This window comes from Oncorhynchus kisutch, linkage group LG30 (assembly GCF_002021735.2).
Source record: "Oncorhynchus kisutch isolate 150728-3 linkage group LG30, Okis_V2, whole genome shotgun sequence".
NCBI classification, from domain to species: Eukaryota; Metazoa; Chordata; class Actinopteri; order Salmoniformes; family Salmonidae; genus Oncorhynchus; species Oncorhynchus kisutch.
In genome coordinates this window covers 8360126-8372911 of record NC_034203.2, presented here as the reverse complement: position 1 = coordinate 8372911, position 12786 = coordinate 8360126, and the positions used below count along the sequence as shown (strand labels likewise).

Sequence of the window (12786 nt, the reverse complement as noted above, 5' to 3'; positions counted from 1 at the left end):
AGAGTTCCTCTGTGGAAATGTGAGAACCTACCTAAAAGGACAACCATCACTGCAGCACTCCACCAATCAGGCCTTTATGGTAGGGTGGTCGGATGGAAGCCTCTCCTCAGTAAAAGGCACATGACAGCTCGCTTGGAGTTTGCCAAAAGGCACCTAAAGGACTCGCAGACCATGACAGAAGATTCTCTGGTCTGATATAACCAAGATTGAACTCTTTGAACTGAATGCCAAGCGCCACATGTGGAGGAAACCTGGAACCATCCCGTCGGTGAAGCTTGGCGGTGGCAGCGTCATGCTGTGGTTGTTATTCAACGGCAGGGACTGGGCGACTAGTCAGGATCGAGGCAAAGCTGAATGGAGCAAAGTACAGAGAGAACCTTGATAACCTGCACCAGAGCTGGGGCGAAGAACACAGCCAAGACAACACAGGAATGGCTTCTGGACAAGTCTCTGAATGTCCTTGAGTGGCCCAGCCAGAGCCCGATAAAAATCTCTGGAAACCTGAAAATAGCTGTGCAGCGATGCTCCCCATCCAACCTGATATAGCTTGAGAGGATCTACAGAGAAGAATGGGAGAAACTCCCCAAATACAGGTGTGCCAAGCTTGTAGCTTCATACCGAAGAAGACTTATCGCTGCCAAAGGTGCTTCAACAAATTACTGATTAAAGGGTCTGGATACTTCTGTAAATGCAATTTAAGTTTTTTATTAATACATTTGCAAACATTTCTAAAAACGTGTTTTTGCATTGTCATTACAGGGAGTGGGTGTATTTATTAGGGGGGAAACGATTTAATCCATTTTAGAATAAGGCTGTAACGTAACAAAATGTGAAAAAGTCAAGGGGTCTGTATGCACTATAATATGAATTGTAACTCTAAAATCTTTTAAATTGTTTTAAAATTGTTGTTCAGTGTAAAATAAGAAATATATTGTTAAGTAGTAATATGGTATAGTGGCTCACTTTGTAGATATTCAAGTAAATAATACTAATTTATGCCCCCCCAAAAATAATCTATGAATGAACTTCACTTATTGCACACAGCTCCCCTGCCAGGCAGTGTTGCTGCGTGAGGTGGGATATAAGATTCGTATTTCTTTGTGCAATTAGCTGCTATGAAACAAAACCACAAATACTTTGTAAAGAGATACTGCAGCATTTTTCTAACTCACATGTGCTCATATTTGACTTTTGATTATTTTTATTCACAAATGTAATGCTCGCACTGTAGAGCCTTGCAAATTGACCACCCGCCAACGTGGCTGGTGAAATAGGCAGTCTTTACCCGCCAATACCTAAATTGACCCGCATTTGGCAGGTGTTAATTTTATTTCCCATTACTGATGCATGTTTAATATGCATCGGTTTGGGCACCCAGGACAGATGCTTATTTGGACGGATGCTTATCTGTGAATCTTACCATCCCTTAAGTTTGGCTTAGGTCACAACCTTGAAGCAACATCAGTTGTCCCGAGAAAGACTTAGAAAGTGTTTAAAACGGCAGGAACATGTTGTAGTACATAGAAAGCTGTCTACATGTACAGTCGTGGCCAAAAGTTGAGAATGACACAAATATTAATTTTCACAAAGCCTGCTGCCTCGGTGTCTTTAGATATTTTTGTCAGATGTTACTATGGAATACTGAAGTATAATTACAAGCATTTCATAAGTGTCAAAGGCTTTTATTGACAATTACATGAAGTTGATGCAAAGAGTCAATATTTGCAGTGTTGACCCATCTTTTTCCAAGACCTCTGCAATCTGCCCTGGCATGCTGTCAATTAACTTCTGGGCCACATCCTGACTGATGGCAGCCCATTCTTGCATAATCAATGCTTGGAGTTTTTCAGAATTTGTGGGTTTTTGTTTGTCCACCTGCCTCTGGAGGATTGCCCACAAATTGTCAATGGGATTAAGGTCTGGGGAGTTTCCTGGCCTTGGACCCAAAATATCGATGTTTTGTTCCCCGAGGAACTTAATTATCACTTTTGCCTTATGGTAAGGTGCTCCATCATGCTGGAAAAGGCATTGTTCGTCACCAAACTGTTGGTTGCGAGAAGTTGCTCTCGGAGGATGTGTTGGTACCATTCTTTATTCATGGCTGTGTTCTTAGGCAGAATTGTGAGTGAGCCCACTCCCTTGGCTGCGAAGCAAACCCACACATGAATGGTCTCAGGATGCTTTACTGTTGGCATGACACAGGACTGATGGTAGTGCTCACCTTTTCTTCTGGCAAGCTTTTTTCCGGATGCCCCAAACAATCGGAAAGGGGATTCAGAGAAAATTACTTTACCCCAGTCCTCAGCAGTCCAATCCCTGTACCTTTTGCAGAATATCAGTCTGTCCCTGATATTTTTCCTGGAGAGAAGTGGCTTCTTTGCTGCCCTTCTTGACACCAGGCCCTCCTCAAAAAGTCTTTGCCTCACTGTGCATGCAGATGCCTGCTGCATGCACAGCTGCCTGCTGCATTCCTGAGCAAGCTCTGTACTGGTGGTGCCCCGATCCCGCAGCTGAATCAACTTTAGGAGACAGTCCTGGCGCTTGCTGGCCTTTTTTGGGCGCCCTGAAGCCTTCTTCACAACAATTGAACTGCTCTCCTTGAAGTTCTTGATGATCCAATAAATGGTTGATTTAGGTGCAATCTTACTGGCAGCAATATCCTTGCCTGTGAAGCCCTTTTTGTGCAAAGTAATGATGACGGCACGTGTTTCCTTCCAGGTAAACATGGTTGACAGAGGAAGAACAATGATTTTGAAGCTTCCAGTCTTATTCGAACTCAATCAGCATGACAGAGTGATCTCCAGCCTTGTCCTCGTCAACACTCACACCTGTGTTAACGAGAGAATCACTGACATGTCAGCTGGTCTTTTTGTGGCAGGGCTGAAATGCAGTGGAAATGTTTTTGGGGGGATTCAGTTCATTTGCATGGCAAAGAGGGACTTTGCAATTCATCTGATCACTCTTCATAACATTCGAGTATATGCAAATTGCCATCCTACAAACTGAGGCAGCAGACTTTGTGAAAATTAATGTGTCATTCTCAACTTTTGGCCACGACTGTAGAGTCAACCACTAATTCTAGTCCTTGAGAGTAACACGGTCTGCAGGCCTGCCCATTAAAAACACATGACATTCAACCAATAAAGGTCTTGAATCAGGTGTTTGAGTACTGTAATGAAACCATGCACACCGCGGGGGGGGGGGGGGGGGGGTCAACATGACGTGCAGGGTTTTATTCCAACCCAGCTCTAAAAGTTACCTTTTGGGCCAGGGTTGGTGGTGACTGCTGATACAGGGGTTTTGAATGACTGGGAAAGCTGTGTCTACAAAAGGCCTACATTAACACAATGTTTTCATGTCACCTGCTTTGGTGGTGACAGATTTACAGACCTGGTCTGGGGACGGGCTGCAGCGCTGGTGTCTGGGCCTTCCTGGCAGATGCTCCCTCCTGAAACACAAACAAAAACACAACGGTCAACCTACAGCCTAATGAATGAAAAGCCAACCCTACATATTGGCATAGGGTAAGCAAGTTCCATCCAACTCAGACTCGTCTACAACATATTTACAATGTATTTGGAAAGTATTCAGACCTAGTCTTTTTCCATATTTTGTTACAGCCTTATTCTAAATGGATTAAATAGTTTTCCCCCTCATTAAATCTACACACAATACCCCATAATGACAAAGCAAAAACATGTTTAGAAATGTTAGCAAATTTAATATCACATAAGTATTCAGACCCTTTACTCAGTACTTTGTTGAAACACCTTTAACCTGTTGAGTGTAGGCGGCAGTATTTCGATTTTTGGATGAAAAACGTATCAAATTTAACTGCCTATTTCTCAGGCCCAGAATCTAGAATATGCATATAATTGTCAGATTAGGATAGAAAACTCTAAAGTTTCCAAAACTGTTAAAATAGTCTGAGTATAACAGAACTGATATTGCAGACAAAAACCTTAGGAACATTCAACCAGGAAGCGGCCTCTATTTTGAAAGCTCCATGTTCCTTTGAATGCCTTCCCTTCATTTAAAGGGATATCAACCATATTCCTTTTCCTATGGCTTACCCATGTTGTGAACAGTCTTTAGACATAGTTTCAGGCTTTTATTTTGAAAAATGAGCGAGAAAGATCACATCGCGTCAGTGTATAGCTGGGTGTCCCCAGAGTTTTTGGCTGTGTATTTGGAATTTTTGTCTGCGATGTCGTGACCGCTCAAGCCTGTGGATTTCTGAACAGAACGCGCCAAACAAATGGAGGTATTTTGGATATAAAAATAATCTTTATGGAACTAAAGGAACATTTATTGTGTAACTGGGAGTCTCGTGAGTGCAAACATCCGAAGATCATCAAAGGTAAGCGATTTCATTTATTGCTTTTCTGACTTTCGTGACCAATCTACTTGGCGGCTAGCTGTTTGTAATACACTGCTCTAAAATAACATCCTAGATCTGAATGAAATATTCTTATTAAATACTTTTTTCTTTACATAGTTGAATGTGCTGACAACAAAAATCACAAAAATCAATGGAAATCAAATTTATCAACCCATGGAGGTCTGGATTTGGAGTGACACTCAAAATTAAAAAGTGTAAAACCACACTACAGGCTGATCCAACTGATGTAATGTCCTTAAAACAAGTCAAAATGAGGCTCAGTAGTGTGTGTAGCCTCCACGTGCCTGTATGACCTCCCTACAACGGCTGGGCATGCTCCTGATAAGGTGGCGGATGGTCTCCTGAGGGATCTCCTCCCAGACCTGGACTAAAGCATCCGCCAACTCCTGGACAGTCTGTGGTGCAACATGGCTTTGGTGGATGGAGCGAGACATGATGTCCCAGATATGCTCAATTGGATTCAGGTCTAGGGAACAGGCGGGCCAGTCCATAGCATCAATGCCTTCCTCTTGCAGGAATTGCTGACACACTCCAGCCACATGAGGTCTAGCATGGTCTTGCATTAGGATGAACCCAGGGCCAACCGCACCAGCATATGGTCTCACAAGGGGTCTGAGGATCTCATCTCGTTACCTAATGGCAGTCAAGCTACCTCTGGCGAGCACATGGAGGGCTGTGCGGCCCCCCAAAGAAATGCCACCATGACTGACCCACCACCAAACCGGTCATGCTGGAGGCAGCAGAACGTTCTCCACGGCGTCTCCAGACTCTCACATGTGCTCAGTGTGAACCTGCTTTCATCTGTGAAGAGCACAGGGCGCCAGTGGCGAATTTGCCAATATTGGTGATCTCTGGCAAATGCCAAACGTCCTGCACGGTGTTGGGCTGTAAGCACAACTCCCACCTGTGGACGTCGGGCCCTCATACCACCCTCATGGGAGTCTGTTTCTGACCGTTTGAGCAGACACATGCACATTTGTGGCCTGCTGGAGGTCATTTTGCAGGGCTATGGCAGTGCTCCTCCTTGCACAAAGGCGGAGGTAGCGGTCCTGCTGCTGGGTTGTTGCCCTCCTACGGCCTCCTCCACGTCTCCTGATGTACTGGCCTGTCTCCTGGTAGCGCCTCCATGCTCTGGACACTATGCTGACAGACACAGCAAACCTTCTTGCCACAGCTCGCATTGATGTTCCATCCTGGATGAGCTGCAATACCTGAGCCACTTGTGTGGGTTGTAGACTCCGTCTCATGCTACCACTAGAGTGAAAGCACCGCCAGCATTCAAAAGTGACCAAAACATCAGCCAGGAAGCATAGGAACTGAGAAGTGGTCTGTGGTTATCACCTGCAGAACGACTCCTTTATTGGGAGTGTCTTGCTAATTGCCTATCATTTCCACCTGTTGTCTATTCCATTTGCACAACAGCATGTGAAATTTATTGTCAATCAGTGTTGCTTCCTAAGTGGACAGTTTGATTTCACAGAAGTGTGATTGACTTGGAGTTACATTGTGTTGTTTAAGTGTTCCCTTTATTTTTTTGAGCAGTGTATTTTGTCTACTGAGAGAGATGTTCTTACATAAGCGCTTGGATAGCTTTCGCCGAAAAGCTTTATTGAAATCTGACACGCCAGGTGGATTAACAACAAGCTACGCTGTGTTTTGCTATATTGCACTTGTGAGTTCATGAAAATTACATTTGAATTAGGCGCGCTGCATTCCAGCTGATGTTGACGTAAATGATCCCGCTAACGGGATGGGTGCATCAAGAAATGAATCGCTGCCTGTCTTGGCGCTCTACAGACAATCCCTTTGACCTCATGGCTTGGTTTTTGCTCTGACATGCACTGTCAATTGTTGGGCATTATATAGACAGGTGTGTGTGCCTTTCCAAATCATGTTTAATCCGTTTAAATTGACCATAGGTGGACTCCAATCAAGTTGTAGAAACATCCCAAATATGATCAGGATGCACCGGAGCTCAATTTCAAGTCTCATAGCAAAGGGCCTGAATACTTAAGTAAATAAAATATCGGTTTATCATTTTTACTAAATTTGCAAACATCTCTAAAAACCCATTTTTGCTTTGTCATCATGGGTTAGTGTGTAGACTTAGAATAAGGCTGTAACGTAACAAAATGTTGGAACAAGAGAAGGGATCTGAATACTTTCCGATTGCACTGTATATATTGTCCATATCAAGAGCCTCAGTGTTGGGTATGATGACTGTTGCTCCCTCAGGCCGATTCCCCTTGGAAGGGTTGTGCATCTAGTCTGATGGGAGTGTATCAAGGGTCACACCCTCTCTAAGGTCTAGTGGTAATTCATCATCTAATGACAGTCCCAGAGCTCGGCTTCAAAGAAGAGCTGTAGAAACATCTACGGGGGGTTGTTAAGTGTCGATACTGTCAGAGCTCTCAATACTGTCGATCCGGCCAGAGCCTGGGACTCAAACCAGTGGTTGTATCACTAACCCAGACCCAATATTCCCTCTAAGTTGAGCGCATTAGAAATAAGCCTGCGAATGAACTTCACTCCTACATACATTTTACACTGCATGATAGAACAGCCATTTCCATGTTCAAATGTTATGGGATGCATTTTGTTTTTGATGGTAGGCCACTCTGGTAGGTCTACATTATGATCATCCACAGAAGCCTATTTGACCACAGTCTGAAACTCAAAGCGGGTACAGCTTTCACAGTAAACACATGCTGGAAGTTCCACAGAATTTTCAAAGTTCAAGTTTGCACTCAGAAGACCTGAAATTTGCTCAGTACAGAAAAAAAGAGGAACCATTTTCCAGAACCTTGGTGGCATACATATTAATTTAGGAACGCGATGAAGTTGCCTCTAGACGTTGATCTTGGGTCAGTTTTGCATTTCCCCCTAATGGTTCAGGTTAGGATTGGGGGAAGGGAAGCTGATCCTAGATTAGAACCTAGGAGAAACTCCACCCGGAAGCACTTCCTGAAATACTGCCAATGTTGCTTTGACACATTGGTTCCTGTTGGATTTCTACTAGTAGGTTGAATAATTCTTTAGTCTCTTATTTTATTGGAGATGTATGGCACACGGTCCACAGAACTTCATGAAGAGTCACCAGTTGACCCAGTGTTTCCCATAGATTATTTTCCAACACAGGTAGGTGGCAGATTGAATGGTAGGGAAAACTGCTGTGACCAGAGCCATCTGTTCAGAGACGCAGAGTTCGGAGTTATATAGATAGATATGTTTTCATATCATTTTACTCAGAACTCATAATACGTCGGCTTCCTGCAGATTTGTCAGTTAACTCCATGAGCAGCAGCACAGACTTGTGAGTTGTAGATGACAGATATGATTCAATAGTTCATGGCAGAGTCAAGAGAATGCAATGAAAATCCCGGGCCCATGGGCTGTTTTTTAAATGTATTATTGCGGTACATTAAAGTTCTTATGCAATAAATTATGCAAGCCTGTTTTGTATTGTCAAAATAATGAACTGTGAATATTTTATCAGATTAATTTAGCTGTCCAGATAGCGCACATCGTCCACCAATAAAGGATTGAGTTAGAATGGCGGTTTATTACAAATTTTGTCCATCTAGTCCAAGGGAGAATTTCAATTTCAAATTCCTTGCGTCCTCTCTCGCCAAAATCCATTGGAGGTGGTCAGAGTGGAGGGACGTGTGACTTTGTCATCCAATGGGGTTTGAGGATGAGGAAGGATGCGAGGAGTATTCAAGTATGATTCTCCAAGTATGTGGAAAATATAAGTAACCATTTCTATGTAGGCCTGTACTTCTTTGGTGCCAATTCTTAATGACATTGGTCACCCTAACTCTCAAAATCAGTCAATACTAGGCCAATAGTCCTCCAGTCCAGTCAAAAAGTTAGTAAACCTGCAAAGGTTTTTGGTCTATCCCTCTAGAGCGGTTGTCCCTTAATCTCCCTCGCATCTAGTTTCTTTCCCACTGTCTTCTCTTTCCTATTCATGATATACTGGCCTCACAGACAGATTAGTGAATCAGCAGCTTTGCTGGGATAGTCTGTGGAAGTCAAGCTGCTTAAACTACATCAACACTGGCCTGACTGGAATGCCAGTCATAGGCCTGCACAACAAGCCACAGAAGAGCCATGCTCTCAACGAGAAATGTAAAGGGATACTTTATTTTTCTTCGGTACATTTAAAAAATTGGGCCTAAAAGGGCCTAAAATTACCTTTTTGGTCCCCCAGCCACTGTGGCAGAAAAAGAAAAAAAAATTCTACCAGCCACTGAGATTATTTTTTACCAGCCAAAATATTTTCCATATTTACATAACATTTGTAATCAAACCAATAAATAGCGACACGGGACTAGTTTAAAAAATGGCCCGTATATAAAAATGCTTTTGAATCCCGATTAAAAAGGAGAGAAAAAAGGCACATCCAGTAAAAATGGGTCATATTTCTTTTAACCGTTTAGGCTAGAGACAAAAAACATGTCTCTTTGCTGTAAGCATGCCTGTCACGAAGTGGTGCTCTATGTTCCCTCGCTGACACTGCAGCTGAGGCTGCATGACAGTGAACTTTCAAAGTCTACTCAGACTAGTCTGTACTCTTGGTTATAACAAGTGATAATGATACAATGTAACAAATGTACAAATCTAACAGAAGACTCATCAGGGACTGCATCCCTGCTCGCCATCACGGCTAAATTATATATTTCTAAAACTGACGGAGGAATAGACGCACGTGAAGAGAGGACGGAGAAAAGCAGGTAAGGGCATGTAGGTGACGCAGCTGGCTGATTAGCTGCCACACATGATATGCGCATGAAAGTGAAGTGGATATTGGACCTGTGCATATAAGAGACTAGTGGCTGTTGCTTATTAAATTCAACTGAATTGAAACAAAACAGACTTGATAAACATTTTATAAACAGGCGCCAGCAGATTTTTTAGATTGACTTTTTCAGTCCTACCAGTAGTATATAAGACACGGTACTACGGTATTCTAAAATGTTGGTATTACAAGTAAACCTGGCGTTTTGGTACCGTGACATTACAGTGGTACCGGTATACCGTGCAACACTAAAATCTGGTATCGTGACAACACTAGCATACTGTCACCAAGCCTGCAACTATCCATCAGACCATATAGAGAAAACAGCCCTGCCCCCCTCAGTAGCCCCCACCAGCTAGAGCAGATGCGACAGAGCGATAGCACAGCAAGAGAGATAGGGAGCGAGGGAGCTTGATAGAGGGGAAGCGTGTGGGGGCAGAAGAGACACAAGCGACACAGAGAGCACCGTGGATGAAGAGAATATAGCTCGGGTGCTCTACACACACACAGGCACCAAGAGCCAGTGTGCCCGAGTGAATTTGACAATGAGTCATATTTAAAACCAAAGGAGGGATCGCTCTGCGCGTGTGGGTGCGTTCGCAGCAAAAGGCATTGAAAAACATGGCAGAGAAGGAACGACACCGGCCAAAGCGGGATCCATAGAAGCAGTCACACCGTGATTGGGCCACCCCACACAGAGAAAAGCAGCGATAAAACAGTAACCGTGAGATGGAGCTGAGAGGTGAGCCAAGGTGTGTGGTGGACAGGAAGAAATAGATAAACCATTGAAGCTGGCAGCAGCACTGGGTAGAGTCATGGGCAGGTTGTTGTGCCCTAGTAGAGAGATGAGGGGAGCAAGCCCTCCACCCTGCCCTGAAACGACTTGAACTCGGGGAACAGGTATGTCTTCTGGTCCGGCGTGCTCAATTACAGCTCAAAAACACACACATGCTCTTACAAGAGCGTATTGGTAGTAAAAGCTGCCATGTACACACTGATGCACAGGTGCTGGCTGCTAGGAAGGAATATATAGCTTAGAGAGCTCGTTTTTGTTTAGAACCTGAGAACACATTGGGGTGTGTGTGTGTTTAATGTTTCTTTGCATTCCAGAGGATGCCTACATGAGGGATTTGGCTTTTTAGCACCTTTTGTGCGCTCTCACAAACAACCCTTTGTCTGGGGGGGGGTATTTTAAGAGAGCGGCATGTAATCCAGTCGAATGTGAGAGAACCCACACCACTCCAGGGGACTAGTTGCCCAAAAATTTGAAAACAGTGCAGTGCTTTCACAGCAATCTAAATTAAACATACTTTTTCAGTTCGCTTGGGTTGCTATGCCAAATGTGCCCACTTCTTGCTTACACCTTTATCCAAGTATCAATTCCTCCAATTGTCTAAAGGAGCGATTGAGGACATAGATCTTCATAGTTAACTTATTTAGTCCACCCATATATTAGATAGTAACCTTAATCATGCACAAGGGCGGTTCCTTACAAGGAAAGTCACAAATAGCCCTCAATTTAAGAAAGAAGATTTGCTATGAAGTCACTAACAGGATGTTGGTTTCCTCTTCATAACACATCTAAAAGTGAGGGTTTAAATAACTGATACAAAATGTAAATACAAGTATAATAATAGATCCTGTGGCAAGTCATTAAGAGTAATTTGGTTTATTTTCTCTCAAAAGTAACTGGCTCCAGTTAGACTTGCATGACTCACATGCAAAGCAGCATTAGTAGTCCTTTTTTAATGTAAATTGTAACACAGTACCAGTCGAAAGTGGGTGTCAATATTAGGGAGAAAGGCGCTAAAAGAGAAGGGTGCCACTAACTATTGTATAACGGGACGCTGGCCTTCTAGGCAGAGTTCCTCTGTCCAGTGTCTGTTCTTTTGCCTAGCTTTTCTTCTTATTGGCCAGTCTGAGATATAGCTGTTTCTTTGCAACTCTGCCTAGAAGGCCAGCATCCCAGAGTCGGCTCTTCATTGTTGACGTTGAGACTGGTGTTTTGCGGGTACTATTTAATGAAGCTGCCAGTTGAGGACTTGTGAGGCGTCTGTTTCTCAAACTAGACACTATTGTACTTGTCCTCTTGCTCAGTTGTGCACCGGGGCCTCCCACTCCTATTCTGGTTAGGGCCAGTTTGCGCTGTTCTGTGAAGGGAGTAGTAACACAGCGTTGTACGAGATCTTCAGTTTCTTGGCAATTTCTCGCATGGAAAAGCCTTCATTTCTCAGAACAAGAATAGACTGACGAGGTTCAGAAGAAAGTACTTTGTTTCTGGCCATTTTGAGCCTGTAATCGAACCCACAAATGCTGATGCTCCAGATACTCAACTAGTCTAAAGGCGGACAGTTTTCTTGCTTCTTTAATCAGAACAGTTTTCAGCTGTGCTAACATAATTGCAAAAAGGGCTTTCTAAATATCAATTAGCCTTTTAAAAATTATAAACTTGGATTAGCTAGCATAACGTGCCATTGGAACACAGGAGTGATGGTGGCTGATAATGGGCCTATGTAGATATTCCATTAAAACAAAATCAGCCGTTTCTAGCTTCAATAGTCATTTACAACATTAACACGTTTAAATGTTTTACTCACATCGGCTGCAGTGAAGGAGAGTCCGCAGGTTTTGGTAGCGGGCCGTGTCAGTGGCACTGTATTGTCCTCAAAGCGAGCAAAGAAGTTTTAGTCTGTCTGGGAGCAAGACATCCTGGTCCGCGACGGGGCTGGTTTTCTTTTTGTAATCTGTGATTGACTGAGACCCTGCCACATACCTCCTGTGTCTGAGCCGTTGAATTGCGACTCTACTTTGTCTCTACACGGATGCTTAGCTTGTTTGATTGCCTTACAGAGGGAATAGCTACACTGTTTGTATTCGGTCATGTTTCCAGTCACCTTGCCCTGGTTAAAAGCAGTGGTTCGCGCTTTCAGTTTCGCGCAAATGCTGCCATCAATCCACGGTTTCTGGTTTGGGAATGTTTTAATAGTTGCTGTGGGTACGACGTCGCCGATGCACTTGCTAATAAACTCGCTCACCGAATCCGCGTATTCATCAATGTTGTTGTTTGACGCAATGCACATATCCCAATCCACGTGATCGAAGCAATCTTGAAGCGTGGAATCAGATTGGTCGGACCAGCATTGAACAGACCTGAGCGCGGGAACTTCCTGTTTTAGTCTCTGTCTATAGGCAGGGAGCAACAAAATGGAGTCGTGGTCAGCTTTTCCAAAAGGAGGGCGGGGGAGGGCCTTATATGCATTGCGGAAGTTAGAATAACAATGATCCAGGGTTTTACCAGCACCCGTAGCACAATTGATATGCTGATAGAATTTAGGGAGTCTTGTTTTCAGATTAGGCTTGTTAAAATCCCCAGCTACAATCAATGCAGCCTCAGGATATGTGGTTTCCAGTTTACATAGTCAAATAAAGTTTGTTTAGGGCCATCGATGTGCCTGCTTGGGGGGGGTGGAATATATGCGGCTGTATTATAATCAAAGAGGATTCTCTTGGTAGATAATGCGGTCGACATTTGATTGTGAGGAATCCTAAATCAGGTTAACAGAAGGACTTGAGTTCCTGTATG

The 12786-nt window shown here is 43.6% G+C and overlaps 2 protein-coding genes across 8 annotated transcripts in view; one reads left to right on the top strand and one right to left on the bottom strand.

The window, feature by feature from the left end:
• The window catches only part of LOC109875110 (parafibromin), a 78289-nt gene that overhangs the window by 16785 nt on the left and 48718 nt on the right, over positions 1 to 12786 (bottom strand). For all 4 annotated transcript variants that reach the window (XM_031809746.1, XM_031809745.1, XM_020467302.2 and 1 more), the window contains one exon: positions 3391 to 3448. In XM_031809746.1, the coding sequence (XP_031665606.1) occupies positions 3391 to 3448 (58 nt within the window). The remainder of the gene's footprint in view (positions 1 to 3390; positions 3449 to 12786) is intronic.
• Positions 1 to 12786, top strand: part of LOC109875111 (beta-1,3-galactosyltransferase 2-like) — a 32788-nt gene that overhangs the window by 17493 nt on the left and 2509 nt on the right. The window contains exon 2 of one of the 4 annotated variants that reach the window (XM_020467306.2): positions 3381 to 3524. The exons of 1 other annotated variant lie outside the window; for it this stretch is intronic. The gene's annotated coding sequence lies outside the window, so the exon portion shown is untranslated. Of the gene's footprint in view, positions 1 to 3380; positions 3525 to 9545; positions 10104 to 12786 lie in introns of those variants that run through there. 2 more of the 4 variants (XM_020467307.2, XM_020467305.2) reach the window with 2 other exon arrangements.